At 47.5% G+C, this 18,790-nt stretch overlaps 2 protein-coding genes across 2 annotated transcripts in view; both read right to left on the bottom strand.

Annotated features, from left to right (window-relative positions):
• GCN1 (GCN1 activator of EIF2AK4) overlaps positions 1-10,107 on the bottom strand; it is a 59,365-nt gene extending 49,258 nt beyond the window's left edge. The window contains exons 1-3 of the mRNA XM_036081960.2: positions 10,048-10,107; positions 4,909-5,011; positions 398-461 (exon numbers count right to left, since the gene is read on the bottom strand). Coding sequence (XP_035937853.2) covers positions 398-461; positions 4,909-5,011; positions 10,048-10,065 — 185 coding nt within the window. The 5' untranslated portion in view covers positions 10,066-10,107. The remainder of the gene's footprint in view (positions 1-397; positions 462-4,908; positions 5,012-10,047) is intronic.
• Positions 10,108-11,626: 1,519 nt separating this feature from the next.
• Positions 11,627-15,541, bottom strand: RPLP0 (ribosomal protein lateral stalk subunit P0). The gene is made up of 8 exons (XM_036081968.2): positions 15,474-15,541; positions 15,104-15,205; positions 13,958-14,133; positions 13,758-13,845; positions 13,490-13,636; positions 13,194-13,379; positions 12,201-12,341; positions 11,627-11,858 (listed from the first exon to the last, which is right to left on the bottom strand). The coding sequence occupies exons 2-8, from the start codon at positions 15,155-15,157 to the stop codon at positions 11,697-11,699; spliced, it is 954 nt and encodes a 317-aa protein (XP_035937861.1). The 5' UTR covers positions 15,158-15,205; positions 15,474-15,541; the 3' UTR covers positions 11,627-11,696.
• Between the last annotated feature and the right edge of the window lie 3,249 nt (positions 15,542-18,790).

Raw genomic sequence — 18,790 nt, 5'->3', positions numbered from 1 at the left:
ATCACAGATGATGGGATTAGGAAATAACTAGAGAAATCTACCTCCTCTTGGAGTTCTAGAAGCAGCTAATAAGGGCAAATGAGCCATCAAGGCTGTGAGGGCGACACTGACCTCTATGGAACACTTACTATGGGCCTCAAACTAGGCCAAGTGCCACTCATGACGTGGCAGGCACTGTTTCAGGAGCTCTACACTTATTAACTACCATCTATGAGGTAGATAATAGCACCATCCACATTCAGCAGATAGGGAAAAGAGGCACAGTGAGGTTAAGTAACTTGGCCAGGATCCAACAGCTAGGATGGGACACAGCTCCGAAGCCTGGGCTCTAACCGCTCTCCCGCACCGCCTCTCTGAGCAAAGGGCTGGAGGCACAGGGCCTTCCGATGGGACTCACCTGTACCGGTGCAGAGTCAAGCAGAATAATTTGCAGAGCCCTTTCACTGCTCCCTCTGGCAGATCTGAAACCAAAGATCACACAAAGATTAGTCAATAAAAACTACTTCATGAGCACCTGCTTGAGCCAGGCATTCTGCCAGACATGATCTCTACCCATCGGACACTTCCTGTAGGTTAGAAATGGAATTCCCTGGAGGAAAAATCCGCAGCAAAATTGGACTCCAGGAAAACAGCTGGTCCAGAAAGGCTCTCAGGTAAACCTGTGTTAAATGAGCACAACTAAGGAAATGCGGTGGCCTCAAAAATCTAACATGCTGGCAAGTGGCGCTTCTGGGGTGCCGGGATGATTCTGCTTCTGAGACCTGGGTGCTGGTTACACAGGTATGTCTAGTCTGTGAAGATTCAGTGGGCTGCTCGCTTATGGTACGTGAACTCTTTATGTCTCTTCTAATAAATGGTTTTTTTTTTTAAGATTTTTTTTTTTTTATTTATTTGCGAGAGAGAGAATGAGAGACAGAGAGCATGAGAGGGAGGAGGGTCAGAGGGAGAAGCAGACTCCCTGCTGAGCAGGGAGCCCGATGCGGGACTCGATCCCGGGACTCCAGGATCATGCCCTGAGCCGAAGGCAGTCGCTCAACCAACTGAGCCACCCAGGCACCCTAATAAATGGTTTTCAAAAATAGGACAAAACTGGGCGCCTGGGTGGCTCAGTTGGTTAAGCAACTGCCTTCGGCTCAGGTCATGGTCCCGGAGTCCTGCAATTGAGTCCCACATCAGGCTCCCGCCTCAGTAGGGAGCCTGCTTCTCCCTCTGACCCTCTCCCCTCTCATGCTGTTTCTCTCTCTCTCTCTCAAATAAATAAATAAATAAATAAAATCTTTAAAAAAAAAAAGGACAAAACTGGGATGCCTGGATGGCTCAGTTGGTTAAGCGGCTGCCTTTGGCTCAGGTCACAATCCCAGGATCCTGGGATTGAGTCCCGCGTCGGGCTCCTTGCTCAGCAGGGAGCCTGCTTCTCCCTCTGCCTGCCGCTCCCCCTGCTTGTGCTCTCTCTCTCTGACAAATAAATAAATAACACCTTTTTTTTAAAGATTTTATTTATTTGACAGAGATAGACACAGCGAGAGAGGGAATACAAGCAAGGGGAGTGGGAGAGGGAGAAGCAGGCTTCCTGCGGAGCAGGGAGCCCGATGCGGGGCTCGATCCCAGGACCCTGAGATCATGACCTGAGCCGAAGGCAGACACTTAACGACTGAGCCACCCAGGCGCCCCTAAATAACACCTTTTTAAAAAATAAATAAATAAATAATAAAAACAGGACAAAATTAATGTACTCTGAGGGATCAGAGAAGGGCAAGAGCACCTCTAACTGGAGGGGCTTCCGAAGGTTCTAAGGACACATAAGCTTGGCCTAATAGATTTGAAGGCTATGGAAAAATGGAAAGAGAGACAAGTACATGCTGAGTAGCGTTAACTGCAGGAGCCCAAGTGCAGGGGCGAGAATGCATAATGCCCAACAGGACACATGAGGAGGAAGAAGAGGAGAACTCAATTAGCACTCACAAGGGGCCAGGCCCTGCTCTAAGCACTGACACACAGTTCCTCATTTAATCCCTGTAAAGTGGGTAACTGAGGCCACTTTAATATGAAGAAACAGAAGCCCAAGAAACCGAGCAGGCCAGCCACGTGAAAGAGAAACTCTGGTTGTAACAACAGGGGTCAATAATGGGAAACCACCCTGTGGCCAGTTCTGCCTGCCAGACTGAAGCATGCAGACAAAAGGGAGAGGGTGTGAGGGGGGGAATGTAAGCCGCAGCGTAGGGCAAAGTGCACCCCATGGGAGGCACTGAGAGCCAAGGGCTCGCACAGCGCCTCACACCTCAGGTACCCCAATGATGGGGACAAATGAAGGAGGGGCAGGGACCTCGTCCCTCCCAGGGCCCTGAACACTTGTATTGGTCCCCTGGACTTGGGGCTATTTCAGTGACCAAGGAAAAGAGTGACTGGGGCCAGAAACAGGTCGTGGCTGAGAGCTAACACACACTGGGTGCTCACCAGAGCCAGGCACCGTGTTAAGCACCATCCATACATGTTCTCATTTACTCCTCACACTAACCCTCTGAGGGAGACACTATTGCTATCTCCATGCTCAAAGCAAGGAGGCAGGCTCAGATGAGTTAAGTAACTTAAACCAGGTCACACAGCCTGAAAGTGGCAGGGCCTGTCTGACCCAAGCCGAGCCCTTCATCGGTGACTGCTACGCTAGAGGCTGGTGACTGGAAAGAGCAGGCACAGTAAACACTCCATCAGTGAGCTTCACGGTTCAAGTACATGCAGGCAGGACTGAGGAAAGCATCAGAGGCACCTCAGGGCCCCATGGGATGATGACCCATGCTGACCGTCTGTATCCAGGGCTTAGGCAGCTTTGAGAAAGTCTTCGACTCCCAGCCCGGCAGAAAATACCTCTCCCCACCTTTGCTTACCTCACTTAGTTGTCTACGACCCTAACAAAGGAGACGCCAGAATGATTGTTGCTACCCAATGGCTCCTCCTTAGACTAGGAAAATTAGAAAATCAAAAGTTTTTGTTTTTTTTTTTTAAAGATTTTATTTATTTACTTGAGAGAGAGAGAGCAGAGGGAGGGGGAGAAGCAGACTCCCCGCTGAGCAGGGAGCCTAATGCGGGGCTGGATCCCAGGAGCCTGGGATCATGACCTGAGCCGAAGGCAGACACTTAACCGACTAAGCCCAGGCGCCCCAAGAACTAAAGATTTCATATGGGGTAGTTAACTTCCCACCATCAACTTGCACATGAAAGATGACTAAACATCTCACAAATATTATTCACCCTGAGTGGCAGAACTTCAGGGTGGCTGAGGAGTAAAATCACTCTGAAAAGGTCTTGAGTAATTCATAAACCTCACTTATACATGTCAAATGCCTTCCTCCATAAAATGGGAAAAGTGTAGTATTCAGCAGTTACGTTGCAGCTCGGAAGGTGTGTACGGCTAGGACCTTGACACATGGCAGCCTTTTCTAACTACAACCCTGTGATGAAAAGTGACCAGAGAGACTTCTGAAGGTGCCATAAAACTCGTACATTAAAGTGTTAACGCAGAGGAAAATCTCTTAGAAGCTGACAAACAGGAATGTACTGAATTTAGACGCAACTTTAAAAGGCTTGGGTATGTAACCAGGCGGCAGTGGATCAGAAGCAGCAAATGAGCACTTGGGTGAAGCAGGCTCTTTACTCACAAGAAGTGAAAGCTGAGGGAAAGGGAGACCCAACTCTACACAGCCACGATCCTCAAACTTCAGCAAATGCAGGAGTCACCTAGAGGGCTTGTTGAAACGTAGATGCTGGGCTCGGCCCCCATGGTTTCTGAATCTGAGTTTCTGGGATGGAACTGAGAATCTGTATCTCAAACAAGTTCTGACATGATGCTGATGCTGCTGGTCCAGGGACCACACTTTGAGAGCCAATGCTATACAGTAAAAACACACCAAAAGGTAACTCAAAAGTTAATTAGTTTTTATTGGATGAAAGCAAACTAGTCCAAGGGGTGTCTGGGTGGCTCAATTGGTTAAGTGTCTGCCTTCGGCTCAGGTCATGATCCCAGGGTCCTGGGATCGAGCCCTGTGTCGGGCTCCTGCTCAGCAGGGGAGTCTGCTTTTCCCTCTCCCTCTGCCCCTGCTCATGTGCTCTCTCTCTCTCGATCACTCTCTCTCTCAAATAAATAAAATCTTAAAAAAAAAAGAAAGAAAGAAAAAGAAAAGCAAACTAGTCTTTTTTTTTTAAGTTCCAGTATAGTTAACATACAGTGTTATATGAAGGCAAACTAGTCCTACATACTCCAATGGGTTGTAGGGATAGCCCTCAGTTACAGTACAGAATCAGGATAACTACGCATGCTCAATATTTCCGAAAATGTGTTCCCCAGACCCCAAACAGGTTTTCAGCAAAAAAAAAAAAAAAAAGAGGTTCAAGGAAAATACTGGATTTAAAGCTTAATAAAGTTAGAACTTTAGAAAGTTAGAACTAAAGAAAGCTTCATAAAGTTAGAACACCTTCCTGGAATATGCTGTGAATCTCCCAGAGGGAAGTAGAAAATGTGACATCTCCCAGACTTAATTGACCTTGAAATCTTTACTGGTCAAATCACCTATTACCATCTTGCTCACTTCCATGGAACAGACTGAGAAGAATGGTGCCCCGAGTCATAAAGAAAATGTTTTTGCATCTAGTTAAATTACTTAAGCTTATTGGTATCTTTTAGAAATATTTCCAATCAAAATGGTTAAAACTGGAAAAAACCTTTGGTACCTAAATGGATCAACTCTCTGCTAACCCAACTGTTTCAATGGTTTCAATGCACAGTAGAACCAGCAAATACGGCAAGGGAAGGCAGAAGGTGCCTCGAGGAGAAGAGGCAGCGATGGTTCTAAACAGAAAGCAAACTTTGCTCTGAAATGGAATTGGCTCTCAGCCACACGGATGGAAAATAAATACCTTTTCCGGCAACACATTTCCCCAGTTCACTGAGGATTTCTCTCCGTTCCTTCACACTGGCTGTTGTCACCTTCCCCGCAAAACGCTTTAGTGTCTCGGAAACCTGTGAAGACCAAACCCACAGCAGAAATTTCAGCAAACTACAAAACAATGAGTGTGTGTGTGTGTGTGTGTGTGTGCGCGCGTGTGCACAATGGGGAAGGGGGTGCAGAGTTCAGAGCGGTTCTCTCTGACCCAAGGTTTCTCAACCTCCACACTGTGGACATTTGGGGCTGGGTAATTCTTGCTGTGAGGCCGTCTTCCTACGTTGTAGGATTCCAAGTGGCGTTCCTGGCCTCTACACCCTAAATGCCAATAACAACACTCCACTCCTCCTGCCTCAGCTGACAATCCAAACTGTCTCCAAACATTGTGAAATGTCTCCTGGTGGGCAAAATCACCCCCAGGCGACACGTACTACTTTAACCCAGTCAACTACTCAATACACCTTACTTAAGTTTAGACAAAAAGAGGCAAAGCAAAAGGCCAAAACCTCAGGACAGAAAAATACCCTTTCAGAATTATGTAGAATCCAGTGAGGGCCCACTACATGCCCGTGTGTTCCCTCTATTCAGCTCATGTCAGCCTCCCACATAGGCCATGTCCACATCCTGGCAGGTCATTCGAGGAGCAGAGAAGCACAGTGGCTGAAGGGTGTAAAAGTAAAGAGACTGAATCCCAGCTCGCCTCTTACCAGCTGTGGAAACTCAGTCAAATTCTGTCATCTCCTTGGATGGCTCAGTCATCCAAGGGTGGCTTGTCAGTTAAGCGTCCGACTCTTGATTTCAGCTCAGGTTATGATCTCAGGGTCCTGGGATTGAGCCCTGTATTGGGCTCCGTGCTCAGTGGGGAGTCTGCTTAAGATTGTCTTTCTCCCTCTGCCCCTCTCCCCTGCACACTCCCTCTCTCTCTAATAAATAAGTAAATCTTAAAAAAAAAAAAAAAATTATGTCATCTCCTTGACCATCAGTTCCCTATCTACACCGTGCAGGTAATAGCACCCACCTCGCAGGACGGTTAGAAGCTAAGGGAGAGAGCCTGTGTAGAGCATGTACTCTTCTCTCAGCACAAGGTCACCTAGTACTGCCAAGAAGCCTTTCAGGTAGGCGTCAGTATCCCCCCTTTACATGTGATGAAAGAGCAGACTCCCAGAGGAGAAGCCATTGCTCAGACTGGGCTTGAGAGCCATAGCACCTGCATTTTTGAAACTAAGCCTGAAAGTGATAGGTCTATAAACCACTGCCAACCAGCTCTTAGCTTTCAACCACCATCCACATTAGCACAGCTGCATCCCCTGCACTTGCGGGGGGGGGGGGGGGCGGGCACGGGGAGAATAGTTTGCAAATATTACTGAAAATCTGCTCCTGAGACATATTCTCCAAGCTACAGAACAGACAAGTCATGGATACATGAGCACTAGAAGAGGCCATGATAAGACCCAAGTAACTAACACACTGGTGCCCTCATCTTTTTCTTCTAAGGCTATTTCAGAGACAGGCCTTGGTAGTAAAATAAGATTCAAGGGTGTATAGAGAAACAAAATTATGCTAAGTTTTTCTTATATTTACATCCCTGATATAATTCTACTGGCAATAAGTAAACTCATGCCAAAACTCTGTCTTCCACATAAGTGATTGTTTTAATACTGTCTTTTGTTTTTATAGTCATATATGCAGATAATTAAAGAGTCAACATCATGTCAACTATACTTCCAAAAAAAAAAAAAAAAGTCAAAGCTGAAGAGTTCTGGGAAGTCTGCTAAAAAAAACCAGTCTCTTGCCTTCACTCCCCAAGGGCACCCTCTTTCACCAATTCTGGCTCAAGATTTTGGAGTTACCTCCATAATCTCTAAATAACTTGTCTGTGACACTACTATTTTTCAGTTTTATTGCTTTTTATAACAGCTCTCTTTCTCCAACCTCACTTCATACCCTCCTCTCTTCCCCAACATAATTCCTCAGTTTCATAATATGGGCTAGCTCAGTAGTCAGTGTTTACACTGTATGTAAATGGTAGGCATTCAACCTCCAATTATTCTTTTAAGATTTTATTTACTTATTTCTAGAGAGAGAGCACGAGAGCACACGTGCATGTGTACATGTACCCAAGCAAGCGGAAGGAGGAGCAGAGAGAGAATCTCAAGGAGGCTCCCGGCTGACTGTGGAGCCCGACCCCACAACCCCAAGATCATGACTGGAGCCAAAATCAAGAGTTGGACACCCAACCAAACCACCCAGGAGCCCCATTCAACCTCCATTTAAAGATTTTATTTATTTGTCAGAGAGAGAGAGAGAGAGAGAGAGAGAGGCAGGCAGGCAGGCAGAGGGAGATGCAGGCTCCCTGCTGAGCAAGGAGCCTGATGCAGGACTCAATTCCAGGACCCTGGGATCATGACCTGAGCCAAAGGCAGAGACGGTTAAGTGACTGAACCACCCGGGCATCCCTGAACCTCCATTTAATACACTATGTTTACTATCCTACACAGCTTTATTAACCCTGGAGTTAATAAATGCCCTTTCCCACCTCACCTCAGTTTGCCTTGTTTTATCTGTGCTAATTTGCAGTTCGATCCCAAACTTTTTGCCACTTGTCTAAATCTCAGTACATTTGGGCAGATCAGGTGTTCTACCAAATTCCATCTTCCTGAAGAAGTCTCTCCCAGAACTTGATGACCTGCCCCAATTTGGCAGGTGATCCTCTATAGATGGGACACAGTGTATCACCCTGAAAATGTACTCTTTCTTGTGTTTAGATGGAGCACATCCTCCATTTTGTGGAGTCTTTGCAAATCTGAAAATGTTGTAGCTTCACACTTTGACTCAAGTTTGTTTAGATACAGAATAGTAGGTTGAAATCATTTTCCCTCAGACTACCGAAGACATTTCTCAATGAGATCCAGCTTTCAATGTTGTTACAAAACCCAGTGCCATTCTGATTTTTGATCCTTTGTATGAGACCTGACTTTTCCCCCTGCAAACTTCTAGGATCTTCTCTTTGTGTCCAAGGCTCTAAAATTTCACGCTAATGTGCTTTTTGTGAGTCTGTTTTCATCTACTGTGCTGAGCATTTTTGATCTGTAACACACCCTCCGTTCAGGGCAAGTTTCTTGAATTACTCTGCAGATAATTTCCTTGGATATTGGGCCTCCTACACCAGTCCTCACAGTGATCCTGTTTTACACTCTCCAGAGAAAAAAGTCCAGGCTTTTGCCAAGGTGGACAAGGTGGAGAAAGACAGCTGGGGATCTGACTGCATGTGAAAAGGGCTTTCAACCAATCCTCCTAATTGAGCCCCTCCCACTCACCCTCACTTCCAGAGGTTAGCTGATACCCCCAGCTCCCATCTGTCAGAGATGCTGCCATGTGAATCAGGTTGCTTCTCAGCTTTCCCAACTGTTGGTTTAGGATTTCTTTTCCTTGGGTCTGCTAAATCCTTGCCATTCATCACTTTCTAGTTTCCAAAAGTTTGCTGCTGTTGTCTGTCCCCCATTCTCCCAACCTTTGTGGGGTTACTTTTTTTTTAAAACCTTTTACTAGTTTTAGTGAGGGTTGAGGAGACATCAAAAATAGATGCATGAATACAACCCACTCTCTACCTAGAATTCCCACATAGCTGTCTTTCCAGGATAATATTAAATTCTTGGCTATAGTTTCTCTCACAAAGTTGAAAGAACCTTTTTAGGTTCAAGGCTCTACTTTCTCTTAATCAGAAAATGAATTGAGACCCTGTCAGAAAATTGAAGAAATGCACACCAAGATATTTCAGATAAGTCTTTTGTTGGTGTGACCAGATGCAAACAGCTTTAGAGTTCAGAGGTTTCTCTCTAGAGTGGCACTGTCCGAAAGAACCTTGTGATGATGGAAATTGTTCTTCTGCACTGTCCAGTACAGTGGCTGGCAGCCACATGCGGCTATCCACACACTGAAATGTGGCTAGTGCAACTGAAGAACTAAATTTTTCATTTACTTTTAACTAACTTAACTAGCCATTAAATACCTACATGGCTAGTGGCTACCATACCGAACAACACAGCTCTAGAGAGATGTTTCTGCACTTGAGTATGAATGTTAAACATTCGGTATGTGTCCCCTAACCCCTTCCAAAATACCCAACAGACTAAGCTTTTCTTTCCAGGATTCAGTATAACACAACTTGAAACAAATTACCAGCCCCCTACACAGGAAATTCTCAATAGCAACCTCCAAATGTTCCCTAAGTGCTCACTCTCTGGCCTCAGGGCCTCCCTATCAAAATCAATTAGTCTCCTCTCCCAGGAGATCCAAGTAAGCCAAGCTGTCCCTTGGCCACGGGTTTCTTTTTCCCATATTATTGTCTTTTCACTCTAAAACACTCATAACTACAAACGAGGCTAAGGTGGAGGAAAAAGTTTTTCCCAAGTCCTTCCCACCCTACAAGGTACTCCCAGGTGATAACACTCAAGGGTGATAAGGCTCTTCCAAGGTAGTAGCGGTTCTTTTACTTCCAACCCTGGCCCTAATAACCACCACCAACGTATAAAGTGTCCTACTTTATCTCACCGAATCCTCACAAGCCTCTACCGTAGGTACTACCGTAGCCCCATTTTACAGACGAAAAGACTGAGACTTGGCGGAGCTAAGTAACTTGCCCAGCGTCTCATGGACATCAACGAGCTGGGACTCAAACTCGGATCTGTATAAACCCAAAGGCTATGCGCTAAGTCCCTGCACATAGTAGGTGCTCGAGAAACGTTTGCTGAATGTAAAGTTTAAGGACGAGTCTGCGCTGGCCGGGGCTCACTGCCGGAGGGCTCGGAGAAATGCAGCAGAGCCTCGTAAAGGTGAACTCCTGCAACTCCAGGGTCAGGGAGGGCCCCGCCGGGCTCCAGCTACCGAAGCCCAGGCCGGAGCCCCTGACTCCTCCAGCCCGGGGCTGGTCTGCGCCGCGAGGGCCGGGCCGGACCAGGAGCCGCGAGGGGCCGGCCCGAGACGGCCCCGGGGCCGCGCCCTCCGCAGCCACTGCCCCCCGTACCCCTAGGCCAGCGGCAAGAACGGTCTGGCTCGACGGCCGCCGTCCACACCCAGTCGCTGGCCGCGTTGGCCCCACAGCCGCCCGCCTCACCTGCGTGTCCGCCGCCATCCTGCCGGCGCTGACTCCGGAACCGCTTCCGGAGCGCTTCCGGGTCACAGCGCGGGCCCACGCGGCAGGGCGAGGCCAGGAGCCCGCCGGGGCCGGACCTGGCGCCCCCGGGCGGGACGGCGGCCGCTGCAGCCCGGGCGGGGAAGCGGGCAGCGGGATGGAGTTTCTGGGCCGGCGCCGGGAACAGTCGAGGCCTCCTCCCCAGGGCCTGCTGCTCAGCCCCCCGGGGCCCTTCTCAGCTTGGCCTCGTGGGAGACGAAGGTCTTTGAGGATTTGTAATTCGGTGAGACCGCCCCGTAGCCTTCGACTCGCTTCGAGTTCGCAGGTCCGGCCCGGACTCCCCCACGTGGCCTGTGCTGAGTGAAGACCACATTCTTTGGAGAAATGAGTTTCTTAAATGGCAGAACTGACTTAGGTAAAAGGGAGATGCATCTTCTGAGCTTGTAACCAGTGGCGGACAACCAGTTAGAAAACAAGGGGGAGGTCTGGCTGCCGGGGAAGGATTCAGGAGCTGAGAGGGGGCTGCTCAGGCATAAATGTCCCAGACTGGGGATAGGCAAGGCCGCAGGGTGGGCGCCTAAGGGCAGTAAAGGGCCTCATGATCCATGAGGCATGGTCTGAATTTTCAGTGTGCAGACGGACCGACTCTACAGTGTAGAGAAGGGGGTCTGTGCAGCTTAGCTGTTGGCCCTCTCTTAGCAGTGGCCCTCAAAGTGTTAGTCAGAAACCTAGTTACAACAAATACCTTTCCATCAGGACCCAGTACAGATTTGTAACAAGGAAACACCTACCCTTGCAGCAATCACGTTTTATCTTGGTCACCGCCTACCCGCAAGTATCTCTGAGGGACCCAGGCTAGTGGCCAGATGGCCACGGAAATAAGAATTCCGGTATAAAAAAAACAGTTAGGGGTGGCGGCTGGCAGTCGGTGGAACATACAAGTCTTAATTTCTGGGTTTTGAGTTCAAGCCCAGAATTGGGTAGAGATTACTTTTAAAAATCTTAAAAAAAGAACAGCTAACGCTGGGTGGTATTAGGGGCACCTGGGTGACTCAGTTAAGCATCTGCCTTCAGCTCAGGTCAGGATCCAGCCCCATGGCAGGCTCCCTGCTCAGCAAGGAGTCTGCTTCTCCCGGCCTGCCACTCCCCCTGCTTGTGCTTGCTCTCTGACAAATGGGTTTTTTTTAAGATTTTATTTATTTGACAGAGATACACAGTGAGAGAGGGAACACAAGCAGGGGGAGAGGGAGAAGCAGGCTTCCAGCCGAGCAGGGAGCCCGATGCAGGGCTTGATCCTAGTGAGCCAAAGGCAGATGCTTACTGACTGAGCCACCCAGGCGCCCCCCTCTCTGACAAATAAAATCTTAAAAAAAAAAAAAAAAAGGCTGGGTGGTATTGGATGCTGGGAAAGCAGCACCTCAATTACAAAGAGAACACTGGAAAGAAAAGAAAAAAAGGGACACTGAAATGTCAACTTCAAATAAAGCTCTACTGTTCCATGGCTCTAGTTTCTAGTACACAGCACCGTAAACCTCAAAATGCACAAAATGAAGAGTCCAGAGACTTTTAAGAGAAGCCTTTATTTCCTTGTTTCACAAATAAACTTGGCTGAATTGGTTGCTTTTTGGTGATTAGTCGAAGAGACCAAATCCCATATCCTCGTCCGACTCCTCCGACTCCTCCTTTGCTTCAACCTTGGCTGGGGCCGCAGTGGCAGCAGGTGCAGAAGTGGGGGCAGCGGCCACAGGGGCAGCAGCCACAAATGCAGATGGATCAGCCAAGAAGGCCTTGACCTGAAGCAAGGGGGAGAAGTTCATGATCAAAACGGCCATCCACAACCTCTGCTACCCACAACCCCTCAGCTCTAGTTCTCAGCCCCTGAAGCCTTCCCTGGAGATGATCAGGCGAGACAGCTTGGGTATGGCCTGGTAAGCTTAGGCCCCGCTCTTACTCATCAACTAACCCCTCTTCGGGTCTCTTGTCCTTTCAAAAGTCAAGGACACACCTCCCCGTGCCCCCCAACTTCTTAAGGAAACTCTTAAAAATGTTATGTTTTGTTAAATTACAGCATCAACTGAGCACACTGCCGTCTATTTATCCCATCAGGGCCACTGTGGTCCTAGGGGGTTTTTTACCTTTTCAGCAAGTGGGAAGGTGTAATCAGTCTCCACAGACAAAGCCAGGACCCGCTTGTATCCATTGATGATAGAATGGGGCACGGATGCAACAGTCGGGTAACCTATCTGTAGACACACGCTGGCAACATTGCGGACACCCTATAGAGGGAGGGAAAAATTCCAGGTCAGCTGAGGTGGGTATCTTACAGACAAGACCGTGAAGTCCACGCAAAGCTCAATAGCAGACAAGACTTCAAGACTGACTTGCTGTGTCTCACACAGGACACTTCCCTCACACCAAATGCTTCTGGCAGGGCAATTCAGACCCAGTAATTTATAAACACTTTTTGCCCTTATTGCCAACATGAGTATTTCCTGTATCATAATGATGGCATTTACTTCAAAAGTCACTATTTTGTGAAAATGTAAACTAAGCTAACCATTCACTTCTGGGAGGAAAAAAAAATGTTAAGCTAATTCCAAATGTGAACTTCAACCACTACTGAGATTTCAAAAAGTTAACAGTATATATAACTGCAACTTTTCATTTGTCCACGAAAAGAAAAAAATAATTAACATCTTCTATCACCTTATTCATCAATTAAAAGATATTTTAATGGCAAAAACTAAGCAAGCTAGTCTCAGGAAAAGTCAATCCTCCCCGAACAGGGTACCTGGCAACATTTACGTTATTACACGGTCCTCGTTTTTCTCATTTCTCCTTTGACTCAGGAAACCATTCAAAATCTCATGTTTTATTGCAGGCCCTAGAGTAATAATGGCCCTCACTATGTGCCCAGTACTGTTAAAAGGCTTTATACTCATCAATTCATTAAATCCTTCAACAACCTTATATTATTACTGCTGTTTTACAGATGAGGAAACGGAAGTAAACAGAGTACATAACAGTCTTTGGTTATGTGGCTTATTTCAGCTGCGTAGCCAGGATTCAGTCTGAAGCTAGCCATGCTCTCAACCATTAACCGAGGGCCTGAAATAGACAGCCTGTACCTCCAGGAAGCGAGAATGCAGAGTCTCCTCTGTGATGTCAAGCACTTCAGGGTTGTAGATGCTGCCATTGTCAAACACCTGCTGGATGATCAGCCCAAAGGAGAAGGGGGAGATGTTCAGCATGTTCAGCAGTGTGGCTTCGCTGGCTCCCACTTTGTCTCCGGTCTTAATCAGCTGCACATCACTCTGAAGAACAAGGTAACGGTTGGCAGTCAACACCTGGACAGCCAGCAGGTCCACAGCAACCAAGCCCCCACCACCTGCCTGGCTCGCACTGGCAAGCCAAGTCCACTCACCAGGATTTCAATGGTGCCTCTGGAGATTTTAGTGGTGATGCCCAAAGCCTGGAAGAAGGAGGTCTTCTCGGGCCCCAGACCAGTGTTCTGGGCTGGCACGGTGACTTCACAGGGGGCTATGGCACCAGCACGGGCGGCAGCTGGCACCTGAACGAAAACAACAGTGAAAAGTCTTCTCTCCACAAATACAAGTTAAAAACGGGTCAGTTTTGCTTTTAAGGAGCCAAAATTAATAAGATCTCGTTAGACAACCGGATTCTCTCCTTACCTTATTGGCCAGCAGCATGTCCCTGATCTCAGTGAGGTCCTCCTTGGTGAACACAAAGCCCACATTCCCCCGGATATGAGGCAACAGTCTGCAAAGAAAAGTTTACAGGAGACAGTCGCCTTTCAGCACCATTCTTCTCCAGGAAAGGGGAGAAGGGCACTGAGAAGGGAGGACAAAGATGCCCGAGAGAATTCACAGACTTCTCCAGAGCTGGGTTGTTCTCCAGATGCCCTCGGATGGCCTTGCGCATCATGGTGTTCTTGCCCATCAGCACGACAGCCTTCCCGCGGAGAGACATGCGGATCTGCTGCATCTGCTTTGAACCCACATTGTCTGCTCCCACAATGAAGCATTTCGGATAATCATCCAAAAGTTGCTACAAAAACAAGCCAGAAACAATGTTTAGCAGGAGGAAAGAGAGAACGTATCAAAAGAAACCAAATCCCACAATCACTGGTTTCCATCTCACTCCCTTTCTTCTAGGCTTTTGAAGTGATTCAGAAATTGGGACAATTCCTCCCATGGGGAGCCACCTGAGTTGTAAAATGGACAGATTTATCAAAGATTTGTACCCTGAGTATGAATGGTGAAAATTAGGTTTCTACATTCAATCCTCCAATTTTTTTTATTGTAACATTTATTTTTAATTTCTCCCAATTATGAGGCATGTTTCTGATTCATTAAATGGCTGCATCAGCAGAAAAAACAACTCTTCCAAATAAAGTTAGATTTACAGCATTTTAAGCACTAAGTAAAACAAATACAATAAAACGCTACATGCAGAATCTAGATTGTGGATATGTGATTACTGGACAATCCTTTTAAATTCTCTGTGTGTCTGAAAACTTTCATGATAAATAGGGGAGAATAGACTAAGCTCCACAAGGCAGCCTAATAACTGAAAAAGAGCATGGTCTGCATTTCTGGGCGGGGAAGGACCCCCCCCCCCAACCATCCAAGAGAACACATTCACAGGATATTTGGTATCTTGACAAGACCTAAATATGCAACAAGTTGCCACTTTGTAATGAGTCACTCATTGGTGCAGGCGTTCGCAAAATGGAGACTGAAGAGCAGAAGTATGAGTGCTATTTGGAAACCAGACAGACCAGATAATGAATGCTGTCATCTTAGGAGCCACTTAAACTGCCTGAGCCCGTTTATCTGCAAACGGGGGGCGGGGGGAGATCTCCGCATATTGTGAAAATTAAATGAGATGTGCCTAAAATTAAAATGGTCGTTCAGTAGCTGACACCCAGGAGGCGCTCCACACATGACAATTCACGGTCCCTAGTAGTGCCCAGGGCCCAAGCTGCATGGCGACCGCGAGCCATCCCCGCACTCACGATGATCTTAAGGAAGTAGTTGGACTTCCAGGTCGCCCTGTCTTCCCTGGGCATCACGGCGGTGCGTCAGGGATTGCCACGCAGGGTTTAAAGACGATGTCACTGCGGAGAAAGAGGGAGCTCAGACACCCCCCGACACCACAGCCCCACAGGGCTCCAAGCCCGAGGCCTATGCAGGGCAGACCACGCGTGAGCGCCCGCCAGCCCGGCTTGGGGCTGCCGCCGTCGCCGCCACTCGGGAAGCGCAAGCCACCGCCGAGGCGCCAGGCCGAACAGGCCCGGGCCCGCCCCCTCCCAAAATCCCACAAAGACCACCCCCCCTATCTTTCCCACCGCCGGTACCCGGTGCGACCGCAACAATAACACGAACCTCTCACGAGGACGCCTGGAGAGAAGAGGGCCGTGTGCCGGCGCCCATCTTTTATATGTGAACGAAGCGGCCAATCAGAAGACGCGGACAGTGTCCCCCACCTATTGGCTGGCGCCAACGCCTGTCTGGTGACGCTAAACTGATCTAGACAGCCATTGGATGATATTGCTGCCACTCCAGCCAACGGGAAGCCGCCTTTAAATAAAGCTGTTAAGGAAGGCGCCGCTTCATGTTGGAGCAGCTGTCTCAAAGCTGCTTCCCTCTGCTGGCCTGGAGCTGCTCGCGTTCAGGACTAGAGCTTGGATGCTGAGCGTTCAAGTTTTCTCCTCCACTGGCCAAATCGCAAAACTAAAAAGAGTATGATGCAGAGCTGAGGAATAATTGCACATGCTTTAGAAACAGCATGGTGTCTTGTCTACTCTACAGTTTGTTCTTCCCCTACGAAAACAGAGGAACCCTTTAAAACCTAAATCAGATCATTACCTCATCTGATCAAAAGTCCTCAAAAGTTTCCCATTTCCTCAGAGTAAAAGCCTAGAACTTAAACTGCCTACAAGGCCCTACAGGATCTGCTCTGGACCTCCACTCCTATAATCTCATCTCTTTTCCTACTGACTCTCCCAGCCAGACGATGCTCTGTGCTGTTTTTCCAGAGCATGCTCCCACCTGAGGGGTCGTGCACTAGCTAATCCCTCTTTCCGGAAGGCTCCTTGCTGATATCCACAGAATTAACCACAAGTCTTGGCTCAAATATCATGTGCTCAAGGAGGCCTACCCTGATCGCCCTATTTAAAATTACCCAAAAAGCTCCCTGCTCAGTGGGAAGCCTGCTTCTCCCTCTCCCACTCCCCCTGCTTGTGCTCTCTCTCGCTGTGTCTCTGTCAAATAAATAAATGAAATCTTTAAATAAAAAAAAAAAGATAAAATTACCCAAAAAATCCACTACCACTCCCCCCTGACTCTGTTCTATTTTTTCAGTAGCACTTACACCTTTTTCTTTTCTTTTCTTTTTTTCTTTTTTTTTAGTACTTACACCTTCTAACACACTATATAACTTACTATGTTGTGGTTGTCTGTCACTCCCTGCAAGAATGCAAGCTCCACAAAGCAGAGACTTTAGTCTTGTGCCTGGCACATAGCAGGCATATAATAAATATCTGTTGAGCGAATGAGTGCAAGGTTTGCAGTCAGAAGACCTGGGTCCATATCCTTCTACCATTTGCTGTGTCATCTTAGGAAGTGATTTCACCTTGTTGAGCCTCTGTTTCCCTTTCCTTAACTGTAAAATGGGGATAATGAAGTATCTACATTCTAGAGTTGCTATGAGGATTAAATGAGATATGTGTTAAGACAACACAGTCAGGGCGCCTGGGTGGCTCAGTTGTTAAGCGTCTGCCTTCGGCTCAGGTCATGATCCCAGAGTCCTGGGATCTAGCCCCACATCGGGCTCCCTGTTTGGCAGGAGGCCTGCTTCTCCCTCTCCCACTGCCTGCTTGTATTCCCTCTCTCGCTGTGTCTCTGTCAAATAAATAAATAAAATCTTTTAAAAAAAAAAAGGAAGGGGTGCCTGGGTGGCTCAGATGGTTAAGCATCTGCCTTCGGCTCAGGTCATGATCCCAGGGTCCTGGGATCGAGTCCCGCATCAGGCTCTCTGCTCCTTGGGAGCCTGCTTCTCCCTCTGCCTCTCTCTCTCTGTCTCTCATGAATAAATAAATAAAATCTTTAAAAAAAAAAAAAAGGGGGGGGGGCCCTGGGTGGCTCAGTCGTTAAGTGTCTGCCTTCGGCTCAGGTCATGATCCCAGGGTCCTGGGATCGAGCCCCACATCGGGCTCCCTGCTCGGCGGGAAGCCTGCTTCTCCCTCTCCCACTCCCCCTGCTTGTGTTTCCTCTCTCGCTGTCTCCCTCTCTGTCAAATAAATAAATAAAATCTTTTTAAAAAATAAAAATAAAAAATAAAAGACTTAACACAGTCCCTGGAATGTAGGAGGAAGTTGCTAATTCTAGTTTCTTTTATTATGCATTCATTCAACACTTATTTGAACGTTTGTCCTAGATCAATAATTTTTTTTTTTTCTGGTAATGACTGAGGTAGATCCTAGGGCAGAAGGGGTGTTTCTATCTTCACCCTTTCAAGTTAGAAATTTTTGTATTTCTGTTTCAAAGCCTCCTAGTGCCTCTGGTGAACAGCTGTTTTGAAAACTGGTGGAGTCAATTACTGCTAAGATCCCTTTTTAATGACAATGTATTACTGCATGCTCAGCATTGTGTTAAGTACTTTGTACACATTACTATTGTGAATTTTGCAATAATTTCCTGAGGAGGTACAGTATTAGCATTTCCATTTATCAATGAGAAAATTCACAGAGACGTTAAACAGCTTGCTCAAGCCCCAATAAACAATGACTTCGGAACTGAAATCTAGGAGCAAGTTCAAAGCCCATGGGTCTCACAATGCTATACAGTCCCTTCCAAACCCTGAGGCTGTCTCTCCCCAAATGCACTTTTCCAAGTATATACACACTCACATGGTACCTTTCCAAGGACATCCTGGCTCTGATGATATAAATACCATCTCTAATTGTAGTACATCAATTCAATGGAATATCATGAAGCCATTAAAAAATGATGCAGATCTATATTTATTGACATGGGAAAATACAAAGTACAGTTGAGTGAAAAAGCAAATTACAGTGAAATGTGCCATATCCATTTCTATAAATGAAATAAATTCGACATGGTCTGGAAGAATAAACCGTCATCACCTTTGGGTGAGGGTTGAAGGTAATTTCCACTTGAGCTCACCGTGAAACGGCCAAGATTCCAACTAGAATTCAACATGCTGCTTTTGGAAAACCATTCCAGAGAACAGGGAAATTGTGAAACATCTCAAAGGGGAACAATGCTATTCAGGAAGGTCCTGGGGCCCAGGACTGGAGTTCTGGCTCAGACAAGAAGGAAGCATGCAAATATGGACACGACCCCTGGGGGGCAGTAGAGACCCATCCTCCACTGTAAGTTCGCCAACTTCCGCTGGGAAGGTTCCACACCCAAGGTGTGGTGCCAACACGTGGGGGGGGGGGGGTGTCTGGTCAAAGCAGGAACACAGGCAGAGGCAAGCCCTGCGTTCACAGCCTGCCTCTGTGCTCACTAAGAGGACTGTGATGTGCATGTCAGTTCTCTTCTCTGAACCTTTTTCCGGTTCTGTGTGAGGCCACCCACAGGCGCACGATGCCCTCAGCAAATCTACAGCCGAGCACTAGGGCAGGGCCTGACCCACACAGGGCCCAACACTGCCCCCCTGCTTTTCCTCACCAATT

This window comes from Halichoerus grypus, chromosome 13 (assembly GCF_964656455.1).
Source record: "Halichoerus grypus chromosome 13, mHalGry1.hap1.1, whole genome shotgun sequence".
In the NCBI taxonomy this organism is placed as follows: domain Eukaryota; kingdom Metazoa; phylum Chordata; class Mammalia; order Carnivora; family Phocidae; genus Halichoerus; species Halichoerus grypus.
The sequence above is the reverse complement of the archived record's forward strand: the minus strand, read 5'-3'. Positions and strand labels throughout refer to the sequence as shown.